Here is a 22,230-nt window from a genome sequence, read left to right as displayed (position 1 = left end):
TCATTAGGCTTATCGTAGATATTAGTCACTGTTGTAGAATAGGCATCGAGGAAACACGGCACACTGAGGACGGTGGCTTGTGGAGTCTAGAGGCGCAAGAGGTGGAAAGCTTGAACGAGTGACATGTTGCTCCGCCGCCAAACCCTAACGGTTGGAATGTGACATCGGTTGTTAACAAGGTTCGGGAATGTCCGCGTAGGAAACGGGCCGGACGAGATTTGGTTTATGCCGGCGGAAGAGTCCCCCCCCCCAATCTGGAATGACCGGCTGTGTGGCGGATGGTCGTTATGGTCTACACAAAGAGCCCCTGATGGGTGTTTGTAAGATGCCGCCGGTCTAATGACTATGAGGCATAGGAGAGCCCAGGTTCTTTCGAGGATGGTCCTTTCGAGGATGGTCCTTTCGAGGGTGCTCAAAAAGGTCGGCTGAAGTTGTCCCGGTTGGACTCAGCCGGCCCGGTTCTGCTTCTGTGGTTCCGGAGTGGCGCCGAGCGATACAGGCGAATCCGGGAAATCATGTCGTAGTTTGGGAGACGGGGGCTGCGCGTCCAGGTCACTGTATCGCCTGCAAGCAAGTAGCGTTCCATCCATAACCCAAGAGCTGCGATGGAGAGACGCGATGTAACAGCCGACACTCGCATTCATCAGTGTGTGCGGGAATTCCGTCAGAGGCGTTTCGCTTCGCAGGACTACCGCGTTCCCCGAATTTGGGCTGCTGGACATGCTGAGGTAGGCGGCTGTCCGGTAGGTAGGTGTGCTTGCGAAACCAGGTTGATATGACCAACCTCCGAGTTGCCACACGGCATCCCGAAACTCTACCCAGCGAACAGCCGAGAAGAACAATATCAGACGAGTTTCGAGATTCTGCTTAGCCTTGGTCGGCGCGGCTAAGGCGGCAGATTCCGTGCAATATCAGGGCTTGTCCCTCACTCTCCTGGCTTCAGATAGCCCCCGCCGACAGTCAACATTAAGTGGCTCCTCGTCTTTCTTAGTATGTCGTACTATATCTTCAAATTCGGCTCGCCAATCTGACCAAGGATCCAGTACCTGGCCAAAACGGGCCGACCACCGATTTTGCCAGAATTCTGTATCCAAACGACATCTTTGAGGAGGGCTGGCGCAGACTAGATACGAAAAGAACGACACTTTCACAACACGATGGTAATCTGGCTAAACGAAGATCAAACCTGCAGAGAGGAGTCAGTTCTCGTGTCGGCCCACTGATGGACATTGTAGGATGAAGAGATGAGCTGACGAGCAGGCGGATGGTGAGAGGGTACTTCGTATGGCCATTCGACATGGCCGCATGGACTATTGCCGGGGCACCGAACAGGGTCAATCCAGGGCGGTGGTGGTATTGTCTTCTCATTGCCTGCCACACAGGCGCGAGGAGGTTCATCCGGAGGCCCGAGACAGGGAAGGTTGCCTAGTCGGCTTCATCTGCGGACGCGCATAGCAGACTGCACATATTACTACCGGACAGATAACGCGGCTGCAAGGCGGTTACGATTCCACCGGACCGTTGTACTTGGTAAGGTGGCACGGTGGTTCCTGGCAAGAATGCGAATTCCTGGAAGCGAGCCGGGTGCAACACTGTCAGATCCGCCAGCAACGCCTGGGCAGTGCTCAATGATCCAGATGAGATGCAGCCATTTGGCTTTACCCAGGAACGAGAGCCGAGAACACCTGCCTTTTTTTTGTGTGTCTGCCGGACCTGGGTTGCGATCCACGGATTTGCTTGGCATACTTTGGGGATGATGGCGAGAATGAAATGCCAAGGGGTTGAATGGAAGCGCCAATCGATTTGGAGGGGATGCAGGTTGAATATGCCCGCTGCAAGACATGCATAAGTAAGTGGAGGCGGTAGTGAGCGATAAACGGTTTGGAATCGAGACTGAGGGCACTGGCAGTTGGAAATCAGCAACGATTCCCTGCTAGCCTACCTAGGTCGCCTGCTCATAGGATTTTTTGGTTGTTTTCCAGGTTAGGTCTGTTGAGAACTGAATGCCAAACGGACCTGGAGATGGAGCTCCGGTCGGGTCGTCCATGTGAATCGGAATCTGGAATTCGTAATTTATCCGAGACCCGACGAGCAGCCAATCGGGGCGCACCAGTAGCACGTGTGGGAAGAGCTCTCAGGCGCAAAAGTTTTGGCGCGTGTGCGGGCTTGGCAGAGGGTTGTCCCATAGTACTCGCGTGGGTTCTTCTCTGCACGCTCAGTTTTGTGTCGGAATTACGGTGAGATTTTGCCGTTAGTCTTCTCACATCCTGTCGCATTCCTGCCTCCCAAGAACATGTGCTTGATGGCGCGTGCATGCGACTGAAGACGGTGGGGGTCAACTGGAAGGCATGGAACCAGGGTTAGGGGCTGTGTCAGTCGCCCAAGCCAATGGATGTCGTCATTTTCTGGTTGGCCCCTGCCTGCTTGGCTCTCGGCCCTTGTTTCCGAACACTGTGGGGTTATTCTTCAGCCCACTCGGGCCTCTCTCCTCACCCTTTCTCTTGTCCCCATCTCCAGCCTTCAGATCCTGCCCCAAATTGGCCGTCTCTCCGATATTAACGCGTGTTCTCGCGTGACGGGCGTCAAGAGATCCCCAAATGTGATTCGTTAGGGAATACTTGCGGGTGGTGCCATTTTCTCTTTTTTTTTTTCCCTTTTTTTTGTCTTGGGCTTCATGTCTTGGACCACGAGCATGGAGTTTGATCGCCCAATTTCGACAGCATCGGGGTCGCGGATGGTGAAAGACGGGAACCCTGTGACGCTTGCTCGGCCAGCCCGACATCCTAGGGAAAATCAGGTTCATGCGCTAAACGAATCTGGTTCGTCTCATGTTGGATTCCCTCTCGCCTTTTCCTTCTGGAAGCCGCCGAACACCCTGGTCCTGAGGATCCCGAGACGCTCAACACGCCGTTCCGGATTCCGTGGCAATCGCTCGATGCGCCCCGCCGCCGGCCGGTCCACTGCGCCGGGCTTGTTCACGCCCCACGTGGGGACTGCTCGACACCTCATCAAGACACCAGCTTCGGAAGACCGACTCCGGCATTTAGAGATTGCCCTCCCCCACGGTTGGACAACATGCTCACTTGATTTCGCAGTTGACGCTCACGAGTAGAGACCTGGGATCTGGTAGCACCCCCTTCTGGAAGCCTGAGCCTGGTTGTCCCCCTGTATTTTTGCCTCGCCAATGTTGCATGATGAACCTCCAGCAGGCGGGGTTCGAGTGGTTTAAAGCACGACAAATAGTCCAGCCGGCATTTTACCAGCTTGCCGGCCATGTTGAGAGATATCTGACTTGTCCAGCACGCCCTGCATCCCAAATAGCCAATATCGAATCTGCATGGCGATGCGTCGTACTGCATGCTGGAGGAACGGATGGGAGAAATGAAGGGGTTGGCTGTTGGAGCGACTGCTGAGAAACGAGCCAATGCCGTGATGCGGTTCTCGCTCGATGCGACTGCGATCAACTCTCCGTCCAAACTCCAAGGAGGCGCGGCCGCTGAACCGCCCCGTTCGACTCCATGCAAGGTACCCGGCACTAGTGGTCTCAGAGCAAACCTGGTTTGTCCAGCCCGCGAGGGGCTCCTTGTTGTGGGTAGCACATCGCTGCATGACAGCGCTTATTACAGGCCTCAAACGGCATTCCTCCGTTCCATGCCTAGCCCGGACGTTCATGTTGTTCTGGAAGCTTTTCGGCCACGCCACGTCTTTTTACGTTAGCGCGATGTCCTTTTTCTCCATCCAACAAGCGCTGTCGTGTAGGCTAATGCCTGTGACATGGGAAGGGCAACTTGAGGAGTGTACACAACGGATTACAGATTATTTGTCACTTCGAACCACATCATCAGACAACTGGTATGAGAAGCGATAGGTAGTTGTCTTGTGGACTAAAAAACAGACGCTCCACCCTGCGAAGGGGGAATTTAACTTGTAGTTACGAATATGCCCGTACGGGCGAACTCTCTATCTATCTGGCCTCGGTTGCTGCTAGCCAGTGCCCTCTCCAAGACATTCAATTCAGCTCCCGGGAAGGCGGGAAAGAACTTGTGACTGTGCTGGATTGGGGCCGCGCTTGGCCCGAAAGGGAGGGTAAGCCAGGGGCAGGGATGGCTGAACCCTTGGGAACAACACCCGGAGCAGGGCAGGCAGACTTCCCAAACCTCGGCAGGGGATTTTCACAGAGATCACCACAGACAGCCTCCCGAACCCAACGCGCGGCGCACCGGAATTTCTGGCATATGTTTTCCGAACTGGTGGGCATCGTTGCCAGCCCACAATTGCCCAACGGTTATTGATGTTGCACTTATCCGACCCTGCGATGTGGGCTCATTTGGGAGCGGTCCGCGATGCGCTTGGACCCTGGAAGACATTCCAGTCTTCTTGATCGCCTTCCATGCCCGCCCGCTTCTCAGATTCCACGATCAGATCTCCCTCATGGGGGTCGTTCCCGGCCGGATACCACCCTTTTGCGCATGAACCACTGCCTACCTTGGACAAGGATGCGACCCTCACCCCCTCGCGACTCTGGGGGCCCGGCCCTGAAGCGCAACAAAGAAAGCTTCATGGAAGGGATCGGGCAGCGGCCAACCACTGTTACAAATCATCTGTTTGTGCAACTGGTTGGCGCCGAAATCAAGCCGGGGCGGCCAAGTTATTTGGGATACTCGACGGAAGAATGGGGGGGCCGCGCCGGTACAGGTAAGGACACACACACACCAGCCCAATCCCATCATAACAGGCATGGAAGGGTGAATGGGCGAAAGCACATGCCTAAGCTGCTGCCCTGATTACCAGATCGGTTAATCGTCAAGACCAGCCAGGGTCAACCGGGGGAAGCTCTGGAAGAAGATCCTGACATCTTTCCGGAGAGCCAAATGCTGGAAACGGTGTTTCAGCCTTTAGCAATGATCAAAGGATGAATTAACCCCATGCCCCCTGGACAAGGTAACAGCCATTTTTCCATGTTAGCCACCAGGGCCTGGCCTCGCATGGAAGCACTCGATGCGCAAGCCGATTGAACCTGGTGGCGGGTCCTCTTCATCTTTTATTCTCCAGTTTGTGCTGTGTTCGGAAGACCCAACGTTCTTGCCCGTTATCTGCTCTGGCCTTTGCCCGGCTGCACCGTACCTTCCATGTCCGGCTGCGCTCATTGTGTCTCCGCCGTTGTTCCTGCCCGCGGAATAAAGAGACGTCGAGGAAACCGCCGCTTTTAATATATGCCCTTCCTTTAATTGACCTGACGCCCATTGTCACTGCCCCGGTTCCGCCACACTTCCTCCCTTCGACCTTCTGCGCCGCCAATATACCGTTCGTCTCTCATTACCCATCCTCGCCAACATACACACCCCCCCGGACAACTTCCGAAAACCACTCCCACACAATAACCCTCCGAGACAGCGCTTTGCCTGGCACCACTGAAAGCTCTTTTACTTGGGCCTCGATTGCCGCCCAAACCAGCCGCACTTAGAACCCTTCCGCCAGCCACAGCTGATCGGGCTTTCTTGGGCTAAGTGTTTCCTTCTCAGCCAGCCAGGAAATAGAAGGTCATCAAAACGACCGGAAAAAACAAAGGCCTGCAACAACAAAAAGCAAGACGCGGGGCCCGGTCCGACTCTTCCTGCCTCTTGCCTGGCATACCAACAAGATTTCACATCTCATAGACTCGCCAACCCTCAAGGTCTTCCCGAGTACGTGGACAAGCCAGTCGTTTCCAGCCTAGCATACCGGGGCCTCGAGCCTCTTTGTGGTCGACGCGGCCGTCGCCACGCCGTTCGTTACCAACCTTTACGCCGCGCCAACCGGACCTGCCTTCCTCTCTGCAGGTGAAAAGGGCTGAAATTTCGAAAGCTGAATGGCCAGTACTCCTGCTGCTTATCCCGCAGCCCGGTAATAGAAGTGACCCCCTCCTCCCCCTTGGAGCTCTCCATCCATTGCCGACTCATCGCACCTGCTTTGTCTTTGCCCCAAAGGTGCTCAATCGAAGCAACCGGCCACGTCTCATCGAATTGCGTTGGTTGGAGAGACGGTGCCTTCCCTGCGTGGCCCCCGAACATTGTTGGCAACCCCGAGGCACCCCACGCCTACCCTCCAAGACGAGCGATCATTGATCACCCCTGGCAAACTTGATTCGTGATATCTCATCACAACAAGCGCCAGACTGCAACCACCGAGCTATTCAAGCTTTTGCGCCCGCAGACTCGCAACCCCGACGGTTCCGATTTCCAAGCCGTCACCGGCACCTCGAACAAACGTCCAAGCCAAATCACCCGGAAGGTTGCACAGGGACTTCCAAAAACAGTACCTGCGGGATCCCCCTGTTCTGCCCACCCACGACCACCTCCTCGATCGGTTCCAAAAATTCGGGGTGTGAGCCGAGTCTTCAACGCGGCTACTGGTCTCGCTTTCACCCTTCTGTTCCATTGAAGTCACCACTCGGTTCGACCGGTCGTGCGCTGCAGGAATCTCTTCGCACAACATCCGCTTGCGCTCTAGGATCCGTTCAGCTGTTGAGCAACCGCTTATATCCCCTCGGACCTTAGGCGCGCACTCAAATAACCAACACCCGCACCCTCCCTCATTCGGCACCTGCCTCGCAGCGCACGAACGGGGCATAGTCGGCGTCACATATAGGCCGAGCTCCTGCTGCTGTGCGGCCCTTTGCAGATCGCCGCGTTTGTCGCCGCGGTTGCCTGTCTCGAACCGTACCAGCCTGAACCGAAAAGGTTGGATTGAGTCGCCAGTCATATCCCTTGGATCCTGCTTGCCCCAGTTGCTCCAAACCGCAAGACCGCCGTCTCGATTGGCCCAGCCACTCTCGCTCCCTGCCTCGAGTGCGTCTATCTTTGTCGTCGTCGGGCTCGTTGGCGCCATATCTAACCTACCGCCGCCCGTGAGCCATCTGGGACTGCGACCAAGCTGATTGCGGTTCCGCCACATCCACACTTCGGCCCCTAGCGTTTGCCATTTAGATCTGCCGTCTGGAGCTCTGTGAATTAGTAAACGCATCACTCACCACGAGAGCAGCTCACCTTCTTCGTCTCGGCTCGACCTTCGCTCCGAATCTCGGTCATCATACCCTAGTCCGTTCGTCTTTGACTGCTCCTGTTCCGCGGCTGTCGTCCGTACTATAGCAACATTCTTACATGGCAGCTGTTGCTCAGCCGCCTTCGAAACCCACTTTGGAACCCTGGGCATCGAGAAGCTCCGCTATATCTCCTGCCGTACCACGAAGGGAGCCCATGACAGACATCATGGCATACCAATATCCCCCGCCGCCTCCGAACGGCACCGACATGGACATGCCGCCATCCGGTTACTTGCCTAGCTATTCCGTAGCGCCCCATGCGCCGTCAGGAATGGACCCGGATTCAAGCATTCCGAGAGAGCGTTCCGAATTGAGACGGTCGATATCGACGCCGGTCGTCGGGCCACCGCAGGCACATTCGCAGCAGCCCCCTCAGCAAGGAGGTGCCCCGGGGCAGGACTCTGCCGCCGAGAGAAGGAGAAACAAGTTGGGATACCATCGAACGTCTGTTGCATGCGGTAATACCCCCATGAATCCCCCCCTTAGGAGGTCTCAAAGCTAACACATAGCGCAGGCCACTGCCGTCGGCGGAAGATCAGATGTGTCCCGTCGCAAAACGATGTTCAGGGGCGCTGCATAAACTGCATACGCCTGAAGAAGGAATGCAGCTTCTATCCCGTTGACCAACAACCACCCGTGGACACGAGACAGAAGTCGGGATCGCGATCTTCGGTTGGCCCAAAGGTCACCTCTGCCTCCTCTTCGCCATCAATGCAACCTGGAATCCCATCCGACATTCACGGGCAGCAGCCCTATCCTCAGTTGGCGATGCCGCCCATCCAAAACATGGCCCCCCCCATGAAGCCGTCCGGAAGCGAGAGCCATCCCTCTGACTCCAAATGTAAGTCCCAATTTTGGTCACCAAACAGTCCCGTGCGGTGGTGTCCTGGTGGCTAATAATCCATAGCTTCAAGCAACCGTGCGTATGAATTCGGGCAGCATGGGATGTCCAATTGGATGTCGGCGGACGCGAGTCCCAACTCCTCCAAGCCGAGCGACATGAACGCGACTTGGAGATCGTATCCGGGCGATTCCCCAGTCACCCCAGCATTTTCTCCTTACACACCACATGCGGCGACACCGTCAGTGGCATGGTCGGCCTCGGTCGGGTCCGACTCATCCTCAAGGGATGACATTGCTTGGTCGACATATCCCGCACCGCCTCCCCGGTCGATGTCTTTTGGTGCCGAGAGCATGAGCGGCCATCCCCACTACCCTTCGATGTCGCAACCTAGCAGTCATTCAAGTCGCGGGTACGATCGCAAGTCGAGCTCTGTATCAGCCGATATGTACCCCCCGCCTATCGCAACAACTATTCCTGGGATCGAGACGGTACCGGGTACGACATTAGACCCAAATGTTTCGCTGTCAGCGGGCGCCGTACCCCCATCGAGCTATTCTTCGTGGCAACAGTCGTACTCGTACTCAAAGCCCGGCGAGGGCTATGGCGGATGGTATGGGGAGGCAGGAGATCAGCACTCGTCAGGGCAGCACCACTCCTCGAACGTTTATTATGGGCGGTAGCCGTGTGTGGTCGGGTCCTGTTGGCTGCAGGATGCATCTGCCGTCAACGGGTCTGCGCTGCCTTTTACACGGTAGCGCACTGGTGCGGTGACGTGGTGCGACAACCGCTTCTTTGATGCAGTGGCGTCCATGCGGGACACTTGACCGCCCCTTGCAGCATGGTGGGCTCTTTAACTGTCGATGCGCCCCATGAGACTTCCTAATCCGTCAAGACATGCACGACGCAAGCTTGCCAATTTGGGAGGCGAGCCTGAGCGCAATGTTTCCCAATGGTCAGATTGGGGGATTTGCGACACATGGCGCGGCAACTCGAGACTTCGGTTATGGCCAAGTTCGGTCCTGGGCTGCACCCACCCCAAAACGAACATGCTTCCCTCCCACTCAGTCGGCATATTCCGCGGAAGACTTCTCGAGTTTTCCGGAAGCTGCCGCTATAATGTGGGGAGGTTATTCGTTAACGCGACCCCAGGGATCTCAGGGCTTCATACTTCTTGGCCGGCCGAAAACCGTCAGCGTTTCAATTCTCCGAGCCCAAGGCCAAGACCGAAGCTCCGGAGAGACGCCAACCATTCTCAACCGTTGATTTCCGCCCACGATCTTTATTCTCTTTCCTCCTGTTGTTTACTGCAGCAATCGCGGGTCAACATGAGCGGAATCCAGAATCTCTATCTCGGTTACACATGGGCGGTTCAATGAGGCTTTCACGAAACCAGATGGGCGGGATGGACGGCACGGCACGGCACGGGAGAGGGACGGGAGTATCCACCTTTTCGGCTCGGCGAACGGGTGGAGACCGGCATTCATCCGGGTTAGTGGAGCAGAGCCCCGTGATACCCGCAAGCCACATCGGTATCGGTATAACGCTCCGAGTGGAGATGCCCCTACCTATGTGTCGCCGAATCCGGTGAAAGTCCATCCGTGTGGATGCGACCGATGAAACGATTACGACAGATATGATGGACTGCTTGTGAGGAATAGATTGAGAACGGATGGTCATCTTGGGGCTCTAGGGGGATGCAAAACGGATCACATGGGCGGCTTTTCGGTTTCGTTCCTTTTTTCTCTTGTCCGGGTCTCCTTTTCTTGTTTATTTCATCTGCCTGGCTTCTATCATTTGTCGAGAGGTCAAACCCTCCCGCCGTGGTCGAAGACGGCCGGGGGAAATTTGGCGGCTTGCGGTTCTTCTTTTGCTACCTTTTGGCTTTCTATCATGCTTTGCGTGTTTTGTATTCCTCTGTATTTTATTTGTATTTGGATTTGAACCGGGCTCGCACGCGAGGGGTGGTATTGGATCGACTTCATGATAGGACAGCATGCGACGGCATAGACAACGCGGAGAAGGGTGTGGCATATATTGCGTATACACCACAACAATGTATTATGTCTAAGCTTCTTTGCCAGTCTTGTCCAAGCTCTGCGCAATTGTGTTCGTGGTTTTGTATTGGGAGTTGTGCGCTCGGTCATAACGGCAACGCTTGCTTATGTTCCGGTCAGGCAGCGCCGACTTCTTTCCGTCATCGCCGGCTCGGTAAACACGTGGTCGATATGGAACCCGTCAACGAGGCCGGCCGCTCCGGACCGGAGATCCGTGTCGGACCCGATCACCGGCCATCCAATGTTATTTCGGGACCAAAACTTCGTCGCCAAGAAGGCCAGAACATAAAAAGAATTCTTTCTCCGCAAAGGGCGTGTCCCACCCCCAGCCGCACCCCAGACTACTCATCTTAACATGCCGTCTTTGCCACCTCCGGGTGCTACATGCCACCCGTGTATATGTAAGTCAGACTTGCGAGACGGGATGAACCCCGCATCCCCGCAAAATATCTCGTCTCTCCCGTCCTCACATCGGACTTTGTCGATGCGCAGTGGGCGCCACGGGCGATGTGCAAATGACTGACATGTAACCAATGCATACACCAATGTCCGTGCCCACGGCAGAAGGGGGATGGGCGTGTTCAACCAAACTTCTGGGCCACCCCAACCCCCTGCCTGTCTATACATGTATATACGTACCTTGGTGCCGCTATGCATGTCAGCTGTGCCGCGTGGTACGTACATACGGGGTAACCAGCCAGCCAGCCAGCCAGCCACAGCCAGCCAGACGGGAGGAAGCCTTGCTTACCTTACCCTGACTACACAACAGGCATGCAGTATCACGGTGTGGGACATGCACGGCGTGCGCCACCCGACTCGCTGGGTTGGGTGGGCTGAAACGAGCTACGGGACTTTACCCGTCCTCGGGACCGACTTCATGACTTGGACGGATGTGGAAGGGGAGCGTGCGCGTATAGGTATATCGGGATTCTATGTCACGGCGGCGGTTCTAGGCCGGGTAGGAGCGATCCCGGCGGCAAGGCGGCTGGGCGTTTGGGGTTCGTGGCGCTTATACAGATTATGGATACTACATAGATCCGGCGTGCAGGTCCCGTCTGGCGGAATGCGGGGGAAAGGATCAGGGGTATGGTTGGGTGTTGGGAGTTGGAGTTATTTTGAGGTTGACGACAAACACTTCATTTTGTTTTTGAAATGAATAGGCACGTTTGGGCGTCTCATCAAAATAGGTTCCCCGCGGGAGGAGGATAAGAATAGCTCGGATTCAGACGGGCTAGGGGGAGGTAATGAACAGATTGGACTCACTCAACCAACTCCCACAATAACACCCCCAACGCAACATAACTCACCAAACTCAAACCAACCAACAAGCCCACACTATTCCCGCTCGTCCTAAACTTCTTCTTGACCACCACCTGCCTCACCCGATTCCAATTCCTCCCCCTCGCCCTCGCCCTCCCCCTATCCCCACCCCCTTCCCTTTCCTCCCCACCCTCACCCTCCCCCACCGCCACCGACCCAGACTCCTCCGACGCGTCAGAAGAAGACGAAGAAGAAGAAGACTCGGGCTCCTCGCGGTCGAAGAACTGGCGGTTGCCCTCGTAGCGGCGGTAGACGGCGACCAGCAGCACGGCGGCGCCGTAGCAGGCCAGCAGGGCGCCGATCGGGTAGAAGTCGGACGTGAAGATCTTGAGCACGACGAGCGCGAAGGAGAACTGGGATAGCGCCGTGCGCATGTACGCGCCCTCGAAGGTGCGCTGGGCGGCGCGGATCTCGACGAGTCTGTGGTGGGTGGTGAGTATTTCTTTGTTACTTTTGGGGGGGTTGTGTGTGATGTTGTGTGGGTTTAAGCTATTAGAAGCGAGTGATGAGATGGGACGGGGTGAGATTTGCGTGTAGCGAATTGAGATGGTAGGATCGGATCATGATCGTGGGTTGAGATGCGATGAGATGAGACGCATTTGTGAAATCGGGATGGTGAGGGCCTGACCGGCTCCGGACTCATGGCCCGTCTCCCATGCCGCAGCCCAGCTCGATGCGCAGAGTAGACAAGACGGTATTGAGACGCACTCACTCTTGGCTTGTCAACACGACAGACCTCGCACGATGCAGACGCAGGTGAAGGTGGTCTTCTGGATGCGGTTGGAGAGCCTGAGGACAACAAAACGCGCGTTAGTGATGGTTTGACCAAAAGTTGCGGCTGGATAAGGCGGTGGGTACCTCAAGCATCGACGCCATGATGGCTGGCTGATAGGTTACCTGATGATGGAAGACCAGTGAAGGGTGCGATACTTCCTCATTGAGATGGGTTTGGAAAGAGTGATTGGGGATTGAGCTCAACATCCCTAACCCTTCCAAAACTCGTGTACTGATTACCCCGTTCCAGTGCGTAATCAGTAACACAATACAGTAATGCGGTAAGTTGTGACACATAAAAGCTTGGCCCGCCAAGGTCGCACCGCAAATGGAACAAACATCAGACCGAAGTTGAACCACATCTGCGAATGTTGACCACGAGGGTCAGGCCCAGGCTTTCTAATACGCAGATTTACCTGGAACCACATGCAAAGATAGCTAACCCACACAGTGTGCTGATGGCGAAGTCTATAGGACAAGGTCAAATGCCGGCGTGCGGCAGAGCCGACCGAGGCTGAAAATGAAACCAACCAACACAGTGGCTGGCAACACTCCGGGTTGCCAACAGATACCTATAGCCAACCGACCCTACAAGAATTGTATGCTTCGTATTGGGGGCCACTAGGCCTGGGGCTGGCCAGCTCAGTTTCACGCCCATGGGTCTCGGTTGTGAGCCCGCCACATGCTAGCCAGCTCTCGACTGCGCACTGCCACGAGAAGACCATGATACTGCCCCCGCTACCGCCCATCACCCATCGGCCGGGCCACTTCTGTGATAGCCCAAGCTTCCCTCGTCCAAGGTCGCAACTATCTGGTCTGAGACGTGGCCTAGACCGGTGCCAGCTCAAAGTGTTCTTGATCGACCGCCTTCTTCCGCCACCTGGGCCGATTTAGGGAGACGATAGGCTGGACGTTAGGCTGGACGATGGTCTGGACGATGGTCCGGACGATGGTCCGGACGATGGTCCGGACGATGGTCTGTTCAATGGGCGTACGAACTGGCCGAGGCCCTAGGTTATAGGGTGGTATAAGTTCTGGAATGGTGTCGACTATCTTTTCTTTTCTCGACATCTTGTGCAACATCAACACAGACACCGCAACCATCAAGTATTCTTCAACATTCCGCTTCAGATTGTGCTGGCGCAGTCGCTTCTTTCCACCCCATCCCTAATTTATAGAAAACAATATTTGGTAATTACATTGATACCATGTCCTCACGAAACAGAAACTCCCGGTCCTCTGGCCGCTCTCGACCCCGTAGCCGCTCTCGACCCTCCTCCAAATACGACCCTCGCGAGGGCGTGCCCAAACAAACGGGATTTGAACCGCACAATAGCAAGCGCGAACTGCCGCTCTGGGTTGAGATCGAGAGCGATGAGCTCGGGGGCGGCCGCCCAATCCTGGAGAGGATATACCAAGGGGAGCCACTCTACGCCGTGGTCGACGAGAGCGTCTTCTACGCAATGAGCCTCATAACCTCCGATTTGAGCCGAGACTGTCTGGCCAAGATGGGATCGGCGGCCTTGCTGGAATGGGACGGTGAGGGCTGCAGCGGGGATGCCATGGAGAATTTGGTGGACAACTTCCTCGGGCCCTTGGGCCGGGGGTTCGTTTCCATTCATCTGAGTAACGAATACCCCTACAACGGCTCATATCTCTCGCGTGACCGGGAAAGACACGAGAAAAGATCGGCTTGGACGCCCCATCAGGGGGGTACCATATCGCTCAACCGCTATGTACGTACTCCTTCACCCGACTCCAAGGATACGTGCTAATAGGAGATGATCCAAGATGGTCGAGTGTATGGCCAAGGCTGCCGATAAAAAGCACAGCTCCCACTATCACAGCATTGCCTACGATAACTTCCTGGTCATTGTGGCTGTCACCATAGCACACGAGCTAGTTCACTGCTTTATGAATTACTTAGCTGTGGACGTGGACGAGGACACGCCGACGGATATCGTAGGAATACGTTTCCACAATGGCCGGGCCGATTCGGGGAGTGTGTGGGAAAGAAAGGTGTTGGGCGGCATGCTCAAAACCTACGAAGCGAAACGCCATCCACTGGGCGACGAACAGTCTGGGATGGTGTGGCTAGCCAAATCCTCCGGATCTGCGGAGGAAGTGACAGTCACGAAATTCGAGGAGGTTGACGGTCGTGGCAGGGCTCGTATGCTTACCCCTCTGTTCCGAATGGCGAACCGATTGTGTAAGTCACTGACATATCGGGATAGAACTCGTATACGACCTCGGCCCGCCTTTAACCACAAACAGGCTACGCCGTCCAGCTGATAAGCTCAGGCGCGACTTCACTCAAATGTGGGTGCTGCGCCAGCAGATCTTGAAGAGCAGTGGGAAAGAGGTAAAGCTCGAGAGCACCACCCGTCGCCGAACCAGGTTCAATGCCGAAGGGGCCAGGACAGTTCAAGCTGCCGCACCCCAGAGAAGCGGGAAGCGCGGGGAGACGGATACTCCAAGCCCCATCACCCCCATCAAGCCCGCCGGCAAACTTGCCGCCACCAACCCCGCAGGTAGCAAGCAGCACCCTACCAAGCCTCGCCAACCCACCTCTACTACGCAGCCCTCTGCCAGCCCGACTGCTACGCGTGCTCCTCCTGCGCTGCGCCCTTCTCCATCCGGCGGCGGGAAGCCCGCTCCCTCTTCCACCAAGTCTTCCACCAAGTCTTCCACCACGGGTACCTCAGCTGCCGGACGAGCCCCTGCCCGCGCCCCTGACAAGACCGGACCCCCACCCGCTGCCGGTTCGTCGCGGCGTCCTAAGCTCGGCCTCGTCATCCCCTCTTAGGTATGTACGTTGGGCGGGACAGAGTCGGGGAAGGTGGGTGTGTGTTATTTCATGTACGGTTAGGGAGGGGTGGGGAGGTAGAGATCCAGGACAACGATAACCGGGCTGGCCCTGGCTTTGTTTCTGCCCTCGCCATGGTGACCACGCGTTTTGTGACGAGGTTGACGGATGTTTAGGTTAACTTCCCCCATTGCAGTCATCTAGAATGGACTGAGCACGTTGACGGCTAAGAATGCCGAGGGATGCGGCGGCGCGGCAGAGCTGGCGTCGAGGAGTGAATCCCACGACCCATTCATGCATGCTGGGGCCGCTGAGTTGCCGTTGCCGGGTAGCCGGGCCCGCGGATGGGATCTTGAAAAGGGGGAGCCAGTGCTGTGTGGCATAGTAATTATACTTTAGAGATATGACGAGCCGTTGTCTCCCGCTGCTCGGCGGCCGCTGCGACGGGTCAGCCAAGGTTTGGTATGGGGGCAAGTGCCGTGAGGAATTAGAAGGATGTGCCGGGCCGCGCTGGTGGTTCCACATATAGCAGGTTTCACCCGATCCGGGGATTCGAGGACCGGCCGCGAAAGAGACCGGGCGTCCTCCGGGTTTATCGCGGTTTGGGGGCCGTTTCTTGCTCTCCGCCAGTTATGGGAGAGGTAGTCGGAAAGAGTGCCGCACTTGGCAGTGCCTCTGCTTCGTTTTGGAACTTTGGAATCCCCCCGTGCCGCTTTCACCTTAAACAGATCTGGAGGAACTCCCATAACCGGTTTCTGGTGTGGTTGCTCGGTGTCTCGACCCAAATCCTGGAATAGAGGCGTGGTGTATTGGTAGGAAAATGCACGGTCAGGCATGTGGACGAACATTGAGTGTGTTGGAAAAGTAGTATAAATCACCGGTTGACCAGGCAAGTACAGGCCAGAACCACTCGAGCACTTCGACAGCATCCGTCGAGGACTTCATCACACCGAATCAGTATCACCATCTATTTTACCCCCAAGGAAACAGACCGTGCTGGCACAGTCTCCTCCACCCATCTTTTCCTCGCCCAACATTGCCCTTGTCGAACTTACCGACGCTATCTAGATAGCTACCTCTTCTTCCAAGTCAATCTACACCGAAACAAGTAGGAAGAAATGGCAAGCCGCCCTACCCAACGCGCTACAGGGAGCGCTCCCAACAAAAACGTGCCTGTTCGTAGCGCCCCTACGCAGGGCAATGGACAACAAGCGACGTCGAACAATCGCCAACAGCAGTCAACGGGGGCCCAACGAGCTGCCCAAGGCAACGCCGGCGAGAAAACGGCAGCAAAGCCGGGCCGGAAGTACGAGTGGCCCCACGACGCCCCCCAGGACGCCCGTGCGGCTATCCATGCGGCTATCGAGCTCGCTCTCGCGCTACTCAAAACCAAAGGCGGTCGTGAGGAGCTGGTTGGGGTGGGTTTGTATACCACCAACTACCGCGTTGGCGATGACAAAGCCGAAGACGAAATGGAAGCCATGGCCAACTTCTTCCTCAGCCGTCTCAACGCCCAGTTCCTCAGGATGAACTACTCGCCCACCCAAGGAGTCCCAGCGTCGTACAGTGCAGATGCCGCATGGGGGGCGATCAAGCCAGAGGGATTCAAAGCCGACAACCCGTCCACAAACGGCAGCTTGACCATCTCCCAGTCCGTGGTCCGCTCCATGGTCAGCCACTCAAAGGCGGCCAAGGAGACGAAGGAAGACCCGCTGCATCCCCACCACCAAAACGCCTACAACTCCCTCCTGTTCGCCCTGGGGGCTTCCATCGCGGCCAGCCTGGTCACCTGCTTCGTCAACTTCGTGACGAGGACGAGCCCGGAATACCAGCGAGGGTACAAAGTCCGAGCCCAGAGCCCCTGGGGCGACCGGTGGCAGCGGTTTGCGCTCGGGGGCGTCGTCGTGAGCACTCAAGAGCAACCCCACCCGCTGGGCCACACCCAGGGAGGCGAGCTGTGGGTTGTCAACGAGAAGGGGAACGGGCTGCTGATTAGCGACAGTAGCGTTAAGGAGCTTGTAAAACACTGTAAGCTGTCGAATCCCAAAATCTCAAAGCAGCCCTCGTGGGGTGCGGGTTGTAGGGGCTGTGATCGCTGACATGACGACGTGGCAGGCTTCACCCGTCTCCCCTTGAAGGGCCAGTTCAATTTTCCTGTGGCGAAACAAACCAAGATGGAGAGCATCTGGGCCGGCAAATGAGGATGACCGCCCTCGCAACCCCCGTGCGAAAGAAGTAAGGGCAGCGCCGTTGCTTTCCAATGGCGGTGGGGTTGGTAGGTGATGCGGGAGGCGGTGGAGGTGAACTTTGACAGGCATCTGGATGTCTACTCGGTAGTGAGTTAGTTAGTTAGCACGATCAATTTCTGTCATGTTAAATTGCCAAGTGGGCACGTAGCCAGCTCTGGTTGTTGGTTTTCCTCCCCGCGCCCTCCAAGTAATCCCTGACTGAGCGCTGCGGCGAAGTGAGTGGGATGTTGAAACCAGCGGCACAGAATCATCAATCAACAACCCCCCTGTCCTCTGCGCCAGCCGCCAAATGGCTTCACGGACCACGGCCATCGACAATACTCCGTCATCCCCGAGGTATCCGTGCCAGAGGTGCTTTTGTAGACTGTCCCGAGCATCCCGCACGTAGTCGATGCCCCTGGAAATTTCGATGTTTTAGAAAAGGGGGGTCCCAGGTTAGCCAAGCAGTATCTGACTTGCTGGGGGACGGAAGGATTCTTGGGATTGGCATAGGCCGTTCTCGTTTCACATCTCACGTCTGGAAATACCAATCGTACTCGCGGGTGTGCGCCAAACTCATGGACCGTGGACTGCTAACCGGCGGCTGTTTTTGCTGCATTGGGATTCTTCGCTGCTCCTACTATATGATCTTCTCCTTGTAGTTTGGATGCCCAGGACGGGAAAGCCCGGCCGCTCACTCGAAATTGAAATGTTCGACATGGCAGCGCGAGGCTTGGAATCCTGGGACCGGCCCGGGCCAAGTAGCCACCCACTGCTATTCCTGCTCTACTTACCGTTATCCCAGATGGGCTGTAAAACTCGAGCAATTGGTCCAAGGTGCGGCCCATCTAAAGTCTCGTAAGCGTCATCTTGGATATGACCTTGAGGCTTGGGCTGATGTGGGCTTGGGCTTCGTCCTCTCTCTCCATGGGACCAACAGCTTTAGATGATACGATGTTAACCAGGGGCGGCGGGTGCTGCGGTGGGTCAGCATAAATACCCATCCCACAGAGCCCACGCTCAAGATGGTGTTAGCTAACCGTAGAAACATTAATTGAGTGTCCTACCGCCGATTCGAACTGTGCTGGCACAAGTTCTGCTTCCCTCTCCCCCCTCCGTTTTCTAGCCCACCTACTAAACCACGTACAACACCCCACTGGACAAGATGTCGCAAGCGACTGGCGCCGGTGCCCAGGGCACCCGCGCGGCCAACTCGGGTCCCCAGGCTGTTCGGAGCAACCCGCGACCGCGGAGCGGTCCAACAACGCCGAATATTTGGCTCCGAATGGAGCCCGACGATCCGTCTGCCGACCGTAGCCAAGCCCGGGACGTCAACCCCGGCACCCCTCTCCACGAAGCCGTGACGGCCTGCGTCATGGTTGCTCTCGGCCTGATGCGGAGCGACCAAGGCAAATACACGCTCCCTTACACGGGCGAGGACGTCTTCAAGTACGTGCGGGAGCCCTCCCGGCGTACCTGTACCGAGTCGAGTGGGCTGCAGGCCTGGTCCGACGACTTTGTTGCTCAGCTCAGCAAGGACTTTGTGCGAGTCAGCCTCACGACCCGCACCAACCCTAGGACCAACGGGAGCGATATGTGGTTCCAGCGTATGGACTGGAAGTCGTGGAGGCCCGATACGTCGGGTATCATGTGCTTGAACAAGTTTGTACGTTGTTCCCGCACGATCACCCCGTTTGTGGGAGAACCTGTTTGGTGAGTTGTATACTAACCGGCCCCGGCACAAGGCGATCGAAGCCATGGTCAAGGCCAAGCAAGGGAAAACCGACCACCACAGGAGAGCGTACGACGCTTTCGCTTTTGCCATCGGTCTCGAAATCGCGCGCGGACTGGTGTTCTGCTTCTTTGGAAGCTTGGCGCCATTCAGCATGGAGGCTCCCCCAAGCCGCGGCCGTGACCTGGATGAGGCGTGGGAGGATCGGATGTTTCAGGGGGAAATCCATAATGTCATGGACCCAGAAGACGAGCTTGGCAGATACCAGGCCGGGGCGCTGTGGTTTATAGCGAAAGAGACGGGGAAGGCGAGGAGGATCATGGTGCCGCCCGGCTGTGGGACGCACCCTCGTGAAAGTGAGTTTCCCAGACCAGAAGACGAACCTAGGGTCATGGTTGCCGCCAAAATGATGGCTGGGTTGCTGACACAGCAGGACAGAGTTCAAGCTGCCGCTTGTCACCACGGGTGAAGAGATCGATAGGGCCGAGTTCTGGGATACTCGCGATGCCATGGCCGACCTCCGCAGCGGGAACCTTGTCATGCCCCATCGGCAGCAAGCTCCCCGTCCCGCCCGCCCTGTTGCCACCCCTTCTGCCAACGCCAACGCCAACGGCGCACAGGCAAAGCAGCCCGCGAAAGCCACACGGCCCGTGACCACGACCACGGCGGCGGCAAAGACCACAACTACAACCACGGCCAAGCCCACGACCACAACCACGGCCACTGCCACGGCCACGACAAACGGGCAGCGCCGAACTGCCGCCAACACAACTGGTAGCAACACGACTGGTAGCGTTGGTGGTAACGGTGCGGGTAGGGGTGCTGGTAAGGGAACTGGAAATGGTACTGCTAGATAGTATGCATGGGGTGGCACGGTAGATATCTTCTCAATAGATACCTATCATAAATGTGTTGACCATTGCGATGGTTTTGTCGTCGTCTCGCAACTCAACGTTGGTGGAGTGTTATGTGAGGTTCAAATTATTGGCTAAAGGTTTCACACCTTTCCCCAGTGCCCACCCCTGTAGAATGGCCCGTGCACCTTCTGAAGCGACAGGGATCACCTGCAGCCTTGTCAATTGAAGCTTCGTGGCCGCTTTCATTGAGCACTGGGAGCTGCCATCACCAAATCCGCAACACCTCCCGTCGACGACCGCCACCACAACCACTTCACACCTTCCCAACCGAACCACCCACAACCCACCCAATTGACCCCCTCCGACAACAACCACACCAACAACCCACCCGAAAATGGCACCCAAACAAAGATCCGCCGCCGCCGCCGCCGCCGCAGCAGCAGCCCGCTCCGCGTCCCCAGCAGCTCGCCCAACAACCACCCCCAGCGCACCATCAACCACAACCACTACCACAACCAGCAGCACCACCATCCCCACAGCCCCCGCCTCCCTCAAAGCGAACGCCGCAGGCACCGTCGGAAGCGGGGGCGCGCAGACGTGGGACCGGATCGCACACAACGTCGTGGCACACTACAGCGCGACGACGCCGCAGCGCACCAAGCTGCTGGACGCCTTCCTGGCGTTTTTGGTGGCGGTCGGCGGGCTGCAGTTCGCGTACTGCGTGCTGGCGGGGAACTACGTACGTCTTCCTACACTACCGGCGCTGATTTGATAACCTTGGGGTGGGAAAGGGGATTTGGCTAACTGATTGGGTGGTAGCCGTTCAATGCGTTCTTGTCCGGGTTCTCGGCGACGGTGGGGCAGTTTGTTCTGACGGGTAAGTCATTGTTGTGGATTGGAGGATGAGAGTGGTTGCTGATGCTGTGGGGGATAGCTTCGTTGAGGATCCAGACGACGGAGGCGAACAAGGGGGATTTCCCTGCTGTGTCGCCCGAGCGGTATGTTACCTCGAAAAACAACGGGTGAGAGAGAAGATGCTGATCTGTTAATAGCGCTTTTGCCGACTACGTCGTGTGCAGTTTGATCCTGCACTTTTTCTGCGTCAACTTCATCAACTAGGGAGGCCGATTCCGGGAGGGCAGCTTGACGACGGGATACGTGGTTTGTTTGTTTACTTGCGTTCTGTGGTATATTTTGGAACTGTATAAAGATCTGGCTGGAGTTCTGGTGGGCGCCACCTCTAAAAGCGGCTTCGCTAGAGAAAAGGGGTGAAATTCGAATTTCTAGTTCTGCGGCCGTCACTCGCCCCCTTCCTCCTTCGGTGGCACACTCCCAACCCTGGGTGGCCCGCCTCTCGGCGGTCCTCCTTTAGGCGGCGGCGGGAGCGGCGAGTTCCTCCCGCTCGGCACATTGTCCAGCTCCCTGCTCTTCTTCTCTTGCTCTTTGAAGTAATCATCCATGAGGTTCGGCCCACCGTGATGGGACCTCTCCTTCTTCTTCCCCCTTGGTGGCGCACCGGCCGGCGGAATTTGCGGGCTCACCATCTGCGCCGGTACGAGGAAGTCGGCCGATGTTGACGGAGGCGGCGGCGTGGCAGTGGTTCCCGGAGCAAAGCCCGTTGGCGTCCCCACTCTCGCCGCCGGCACGAATCCGGCCTGGCCCGCGAGGCCCGAGGAATCCCCATCAAACAGGGTCTCCCCCGGCCCGTGGACCGGCTCGCTCAGCGGCGCCGGCAGCCTGTGCAGCGCGCCGTAGCCCAGCACGCACCCCAGGGCGCCCTCACCGCCCCAGTCGCGGCTCGGCTGGATGGTCACCTCGCGCGTGACGTTGTACTCGTTGTTGTAGACGTACAGCCGCAGCGGCCGCCCGATGTGGTCCTCCACCAGCTCGCTCAGCCCGCCCTCGCCGTGCAGCACGCCCTCGGGAGTGCCCAGGATGTAGTCGCTGTAGGGCAGCAGGCCGGCCGCGTCGGCGGGCGAGTTGGCCGGCACGTCCAGCACGTGCCAGATGTTGGACACTACCGCGAGAGGTGTCCATTGCAGTGCCAGCCCGAGCGATGCTGTGTCCGCGGGGACGGGGACGTGCAGCGCGCGTGTGCGTTGACCCTGGATGTGACGTCTGTTAGACCGTGGATTGTTATGTACGAGGGAGAGGAGGGCCCTTCTCGTACCTTTGCGCTCCAGAGGCCGAGCATTACGGAGCTGCCGGCGCAGTTGCGCACTTCCTGGGCGAACAGGTTGGGGTCCGAGTCGTCCTGGGGGGTGTTGGAGTTAGTTCTACGTGGTCGCTTCACACCAAACACCAAGACTAGCATCGCATGGTCCTCATACAATCATGCGCCCGTTGATGCCGACCACAAAGTCGAACCAAGGTTCAATGGCCAGCTCCATGTTGGTGTTGCGCAGAACCTGGAACCCGAAAGCTCCATGGTTCTCCTTGGTCGCCGGCATGGGCTCGCCATCGAGGCGCGATATGAAGCGGTTGAGCGCGTTGAACATGGTTCCGGCTCTCGGTATTTCGTGGTACGTGTGTTT

The 22,230-nt window shown here is 57.1% G+C and overlaps 7 protein-coding genes across 7 annotated transcripts; 4 read left to right on the top strand and 3 right to left on the bottom strand.

Moving 5' to 3' along the window:
* Positions 1 to 5,706: 5,706 nt before the first annotated feature.
* Positions 5,707 to 7,277, bottom strand: B0H64DRAFT_28089 (uncharacterized protein). Its single transcript, XM_062800021.1, has 2 exons — positions 7,026 to 7,277; positions 5,707 to 6,974 (listed from the first exon to the last, which is right to left on the bottom strand). Exons 1-2 carry the CDS (start codon positions 7,189 to 7,191, stop codon positions 6,169 to 6,171), a joined length of 972 nt encoding a protein of 323 aa, XP_062664488.1. The 5' UTR covers positions 7,192 to 7,277; the 3' UTR covers positions 5,707 to 6,168.
* B0H64DRAFT_370150 (uncharacterized protein) lies at positions 7,248 to 8,605 on the top strand (the record flags this gene model as incomplete). The annotated part of the gene is made up of 3 exons (XM_062802072.1): positions 7,248 to 7,539; positions 7,596 to 7,922; positions 7,989 to 8,605. 3 exons carry the CDS (start codon positions 7,248 to 7,250, stop codon positions 8,603 to 8,605), a joined length of 1,236 nt encoding a protein of 411 aa, XP_062664487.1.
* A 381-nt stretch (positions 8,606 to 8,986) lies between these two features.
* Positions 8,987 to 12,175, bottom strand: B0H64DRAFT_438094 (uncharacterized protein; the record flags this gene model as incomplete). The annotated part of the gene is made up of 5 exons (XM_062806317.1): positions 8,987 to 9,036; positions 10,619 to 10,628; positions 11,287 to 11,719; positions 12,012 to 12,088; positions 12,158 to 12,175. The coding sequence occupies 5 exons, from the start codon at positions 12,173 to 12,175 to the stop codon at positions 8,987 to 8,989; spliced, it is 588 nt and encodes a 195-aa protein (XP_062664486.1).
* Positions 12,176 to 13,281: 1,106 nt separating this feature from the next.
* B0H64DRAFT_370148 (uncharacterized protein) lies at positions 13,282 to 14,879 on the top strand (the record flags this gene model as incomplete). The annotated part of the gene is made up of 3 exons (XM_062802071.1): positions 13,282 to 13,809; positions 13,865 to 14,243; positions 14,308 to 14,879. 3 exons carry the CDS (start codon positions 13,282 to 13,284, stop codon positions 14,877 to 14,879), a joined length of 1,479 nt encoding a protein of 492 aa, XP_062664485.1.
* A 1,021-nt stretch (positions 14,880 to 15,900) lies between these two features.
* B0H64DRAFT_28013 (uncharacterized protein) lies at positions 15,901 to 17,152 on the top strand. Its single transcript, XM_062800020.1, has 2 exons — positions 15,901 to 16,907; positions 16,995 to 17,152. Exons 1-2 carry the CDS (start codon positions 15,998 to 16,000, stop codon positions 17,078 to 17,080), a joined length of 996 nt encoding a protein of 331 aa, XP_062664484.1. The 5' UTR covers positions 15,901 to 15,997; the 3' UTR covers positions 17,081 to 17,152.
* Positions 17,153 to 18,272: 1,120 nt separating this feature from the next.
* Positions 18,273 to 20,815, top strand: B0H64DRAFT_438090 (DAD family-domain-containing protein; the record flags this gene model as incomplete). Its single annotated transcript, XM_062806316.1, has 7 exons — positions 18,273 to 18,773; positions 18,853 to 19,195; positions 19,278 to 19,664; positions 20,236 to 20,435; positions 20,516 to 20,573; positions 20,631 to 20,694; positions 20,749 to 20,815. 7 exons carry the CDS (start codon positions 18,273 to 18,275, stop codon positions 20,813 to 20,815), a joined length of 1,620 nt encoding a protein of 539 aa, XP_062664483.1.
* Positions 20,816 to 20,994: 179 nt separating this feature from the next.
* B0H64DRAFT_438089 (GRASP55/65 PDZ-like domain-containing protein) lies at positions 20,995 to 22,194 on the bottom strand (the record flags this gene model as incomplete). The annotated part of the gene is made up of 3 exons (XM_062806315.1): positions 20,995 to 21,801; positions 21,867 to 21,950; positions 22,027 to 22,194. 3 exons carry the CDS (start codon positions 22,192 to 22,194, stop codon positions 20,995 to 20,997), a joined length of 1,059 nt encoding a protein of 352 aa, XP_062664482.1.
* Between the last annotated feature and the right edge of the window lie 36 nt (positions 22,195 to 22,230).

The sequence above is a fragment of the Chaetomium fimeti genome (genome assembly GCF_033439085.1).
Source record: "Chaetomium fimeti strain CBS 168.71 chromosome Unknown B0H64scaffold_1, whole genome shotgun sequence".
Classification (NCBI taxonomy): domain Eukaryota; kingdom Fungi; phylum Ascomycota; class Sordariomycetes; order Sordariales; family Chaetomiaceae; genus Chaetomium; species Chaetomium fimeti.
The sequence above is the reverse complement of the archived record's forward strand: the minus strand, read 5'-3'. Positions and strand labels throughout refer to the sequence as shown.

Bases quoted from the DNA above. Each gene is read 5' to 3' on its own strand.
- B0H64DRAFT_28089 (XM_062800021.1), bottom strand. From the start codon at position 7,191: ATGCCCAGGGTTCCAAAGTGGGTTTCGAAGGCGGCTGAGCAACAGCTG. The intron at 6,975-7,025 runs GTGAGCTGCTCT...ACAGAGCTCCAG, and splicing joins GTCGAGCCGAGACGAAGAAG to ACGGCAGATCTAAATGGCAA.
- B0H64DRAFT_28013 (XM_062800020.1), top strand. From the start codon at position 15,998: ATGGCAAGCCGCCCTACCCAACGCGCTACAGGGAGCGCTCCCAACAAA. The intron at 16,908-16,994 runs GTAAGCTGTCGA...ACGACGTGGCAG, and splicing joins TAAGGAGCTTGTAAAACACT to GCTTCACCCGTCTCCCCTTG.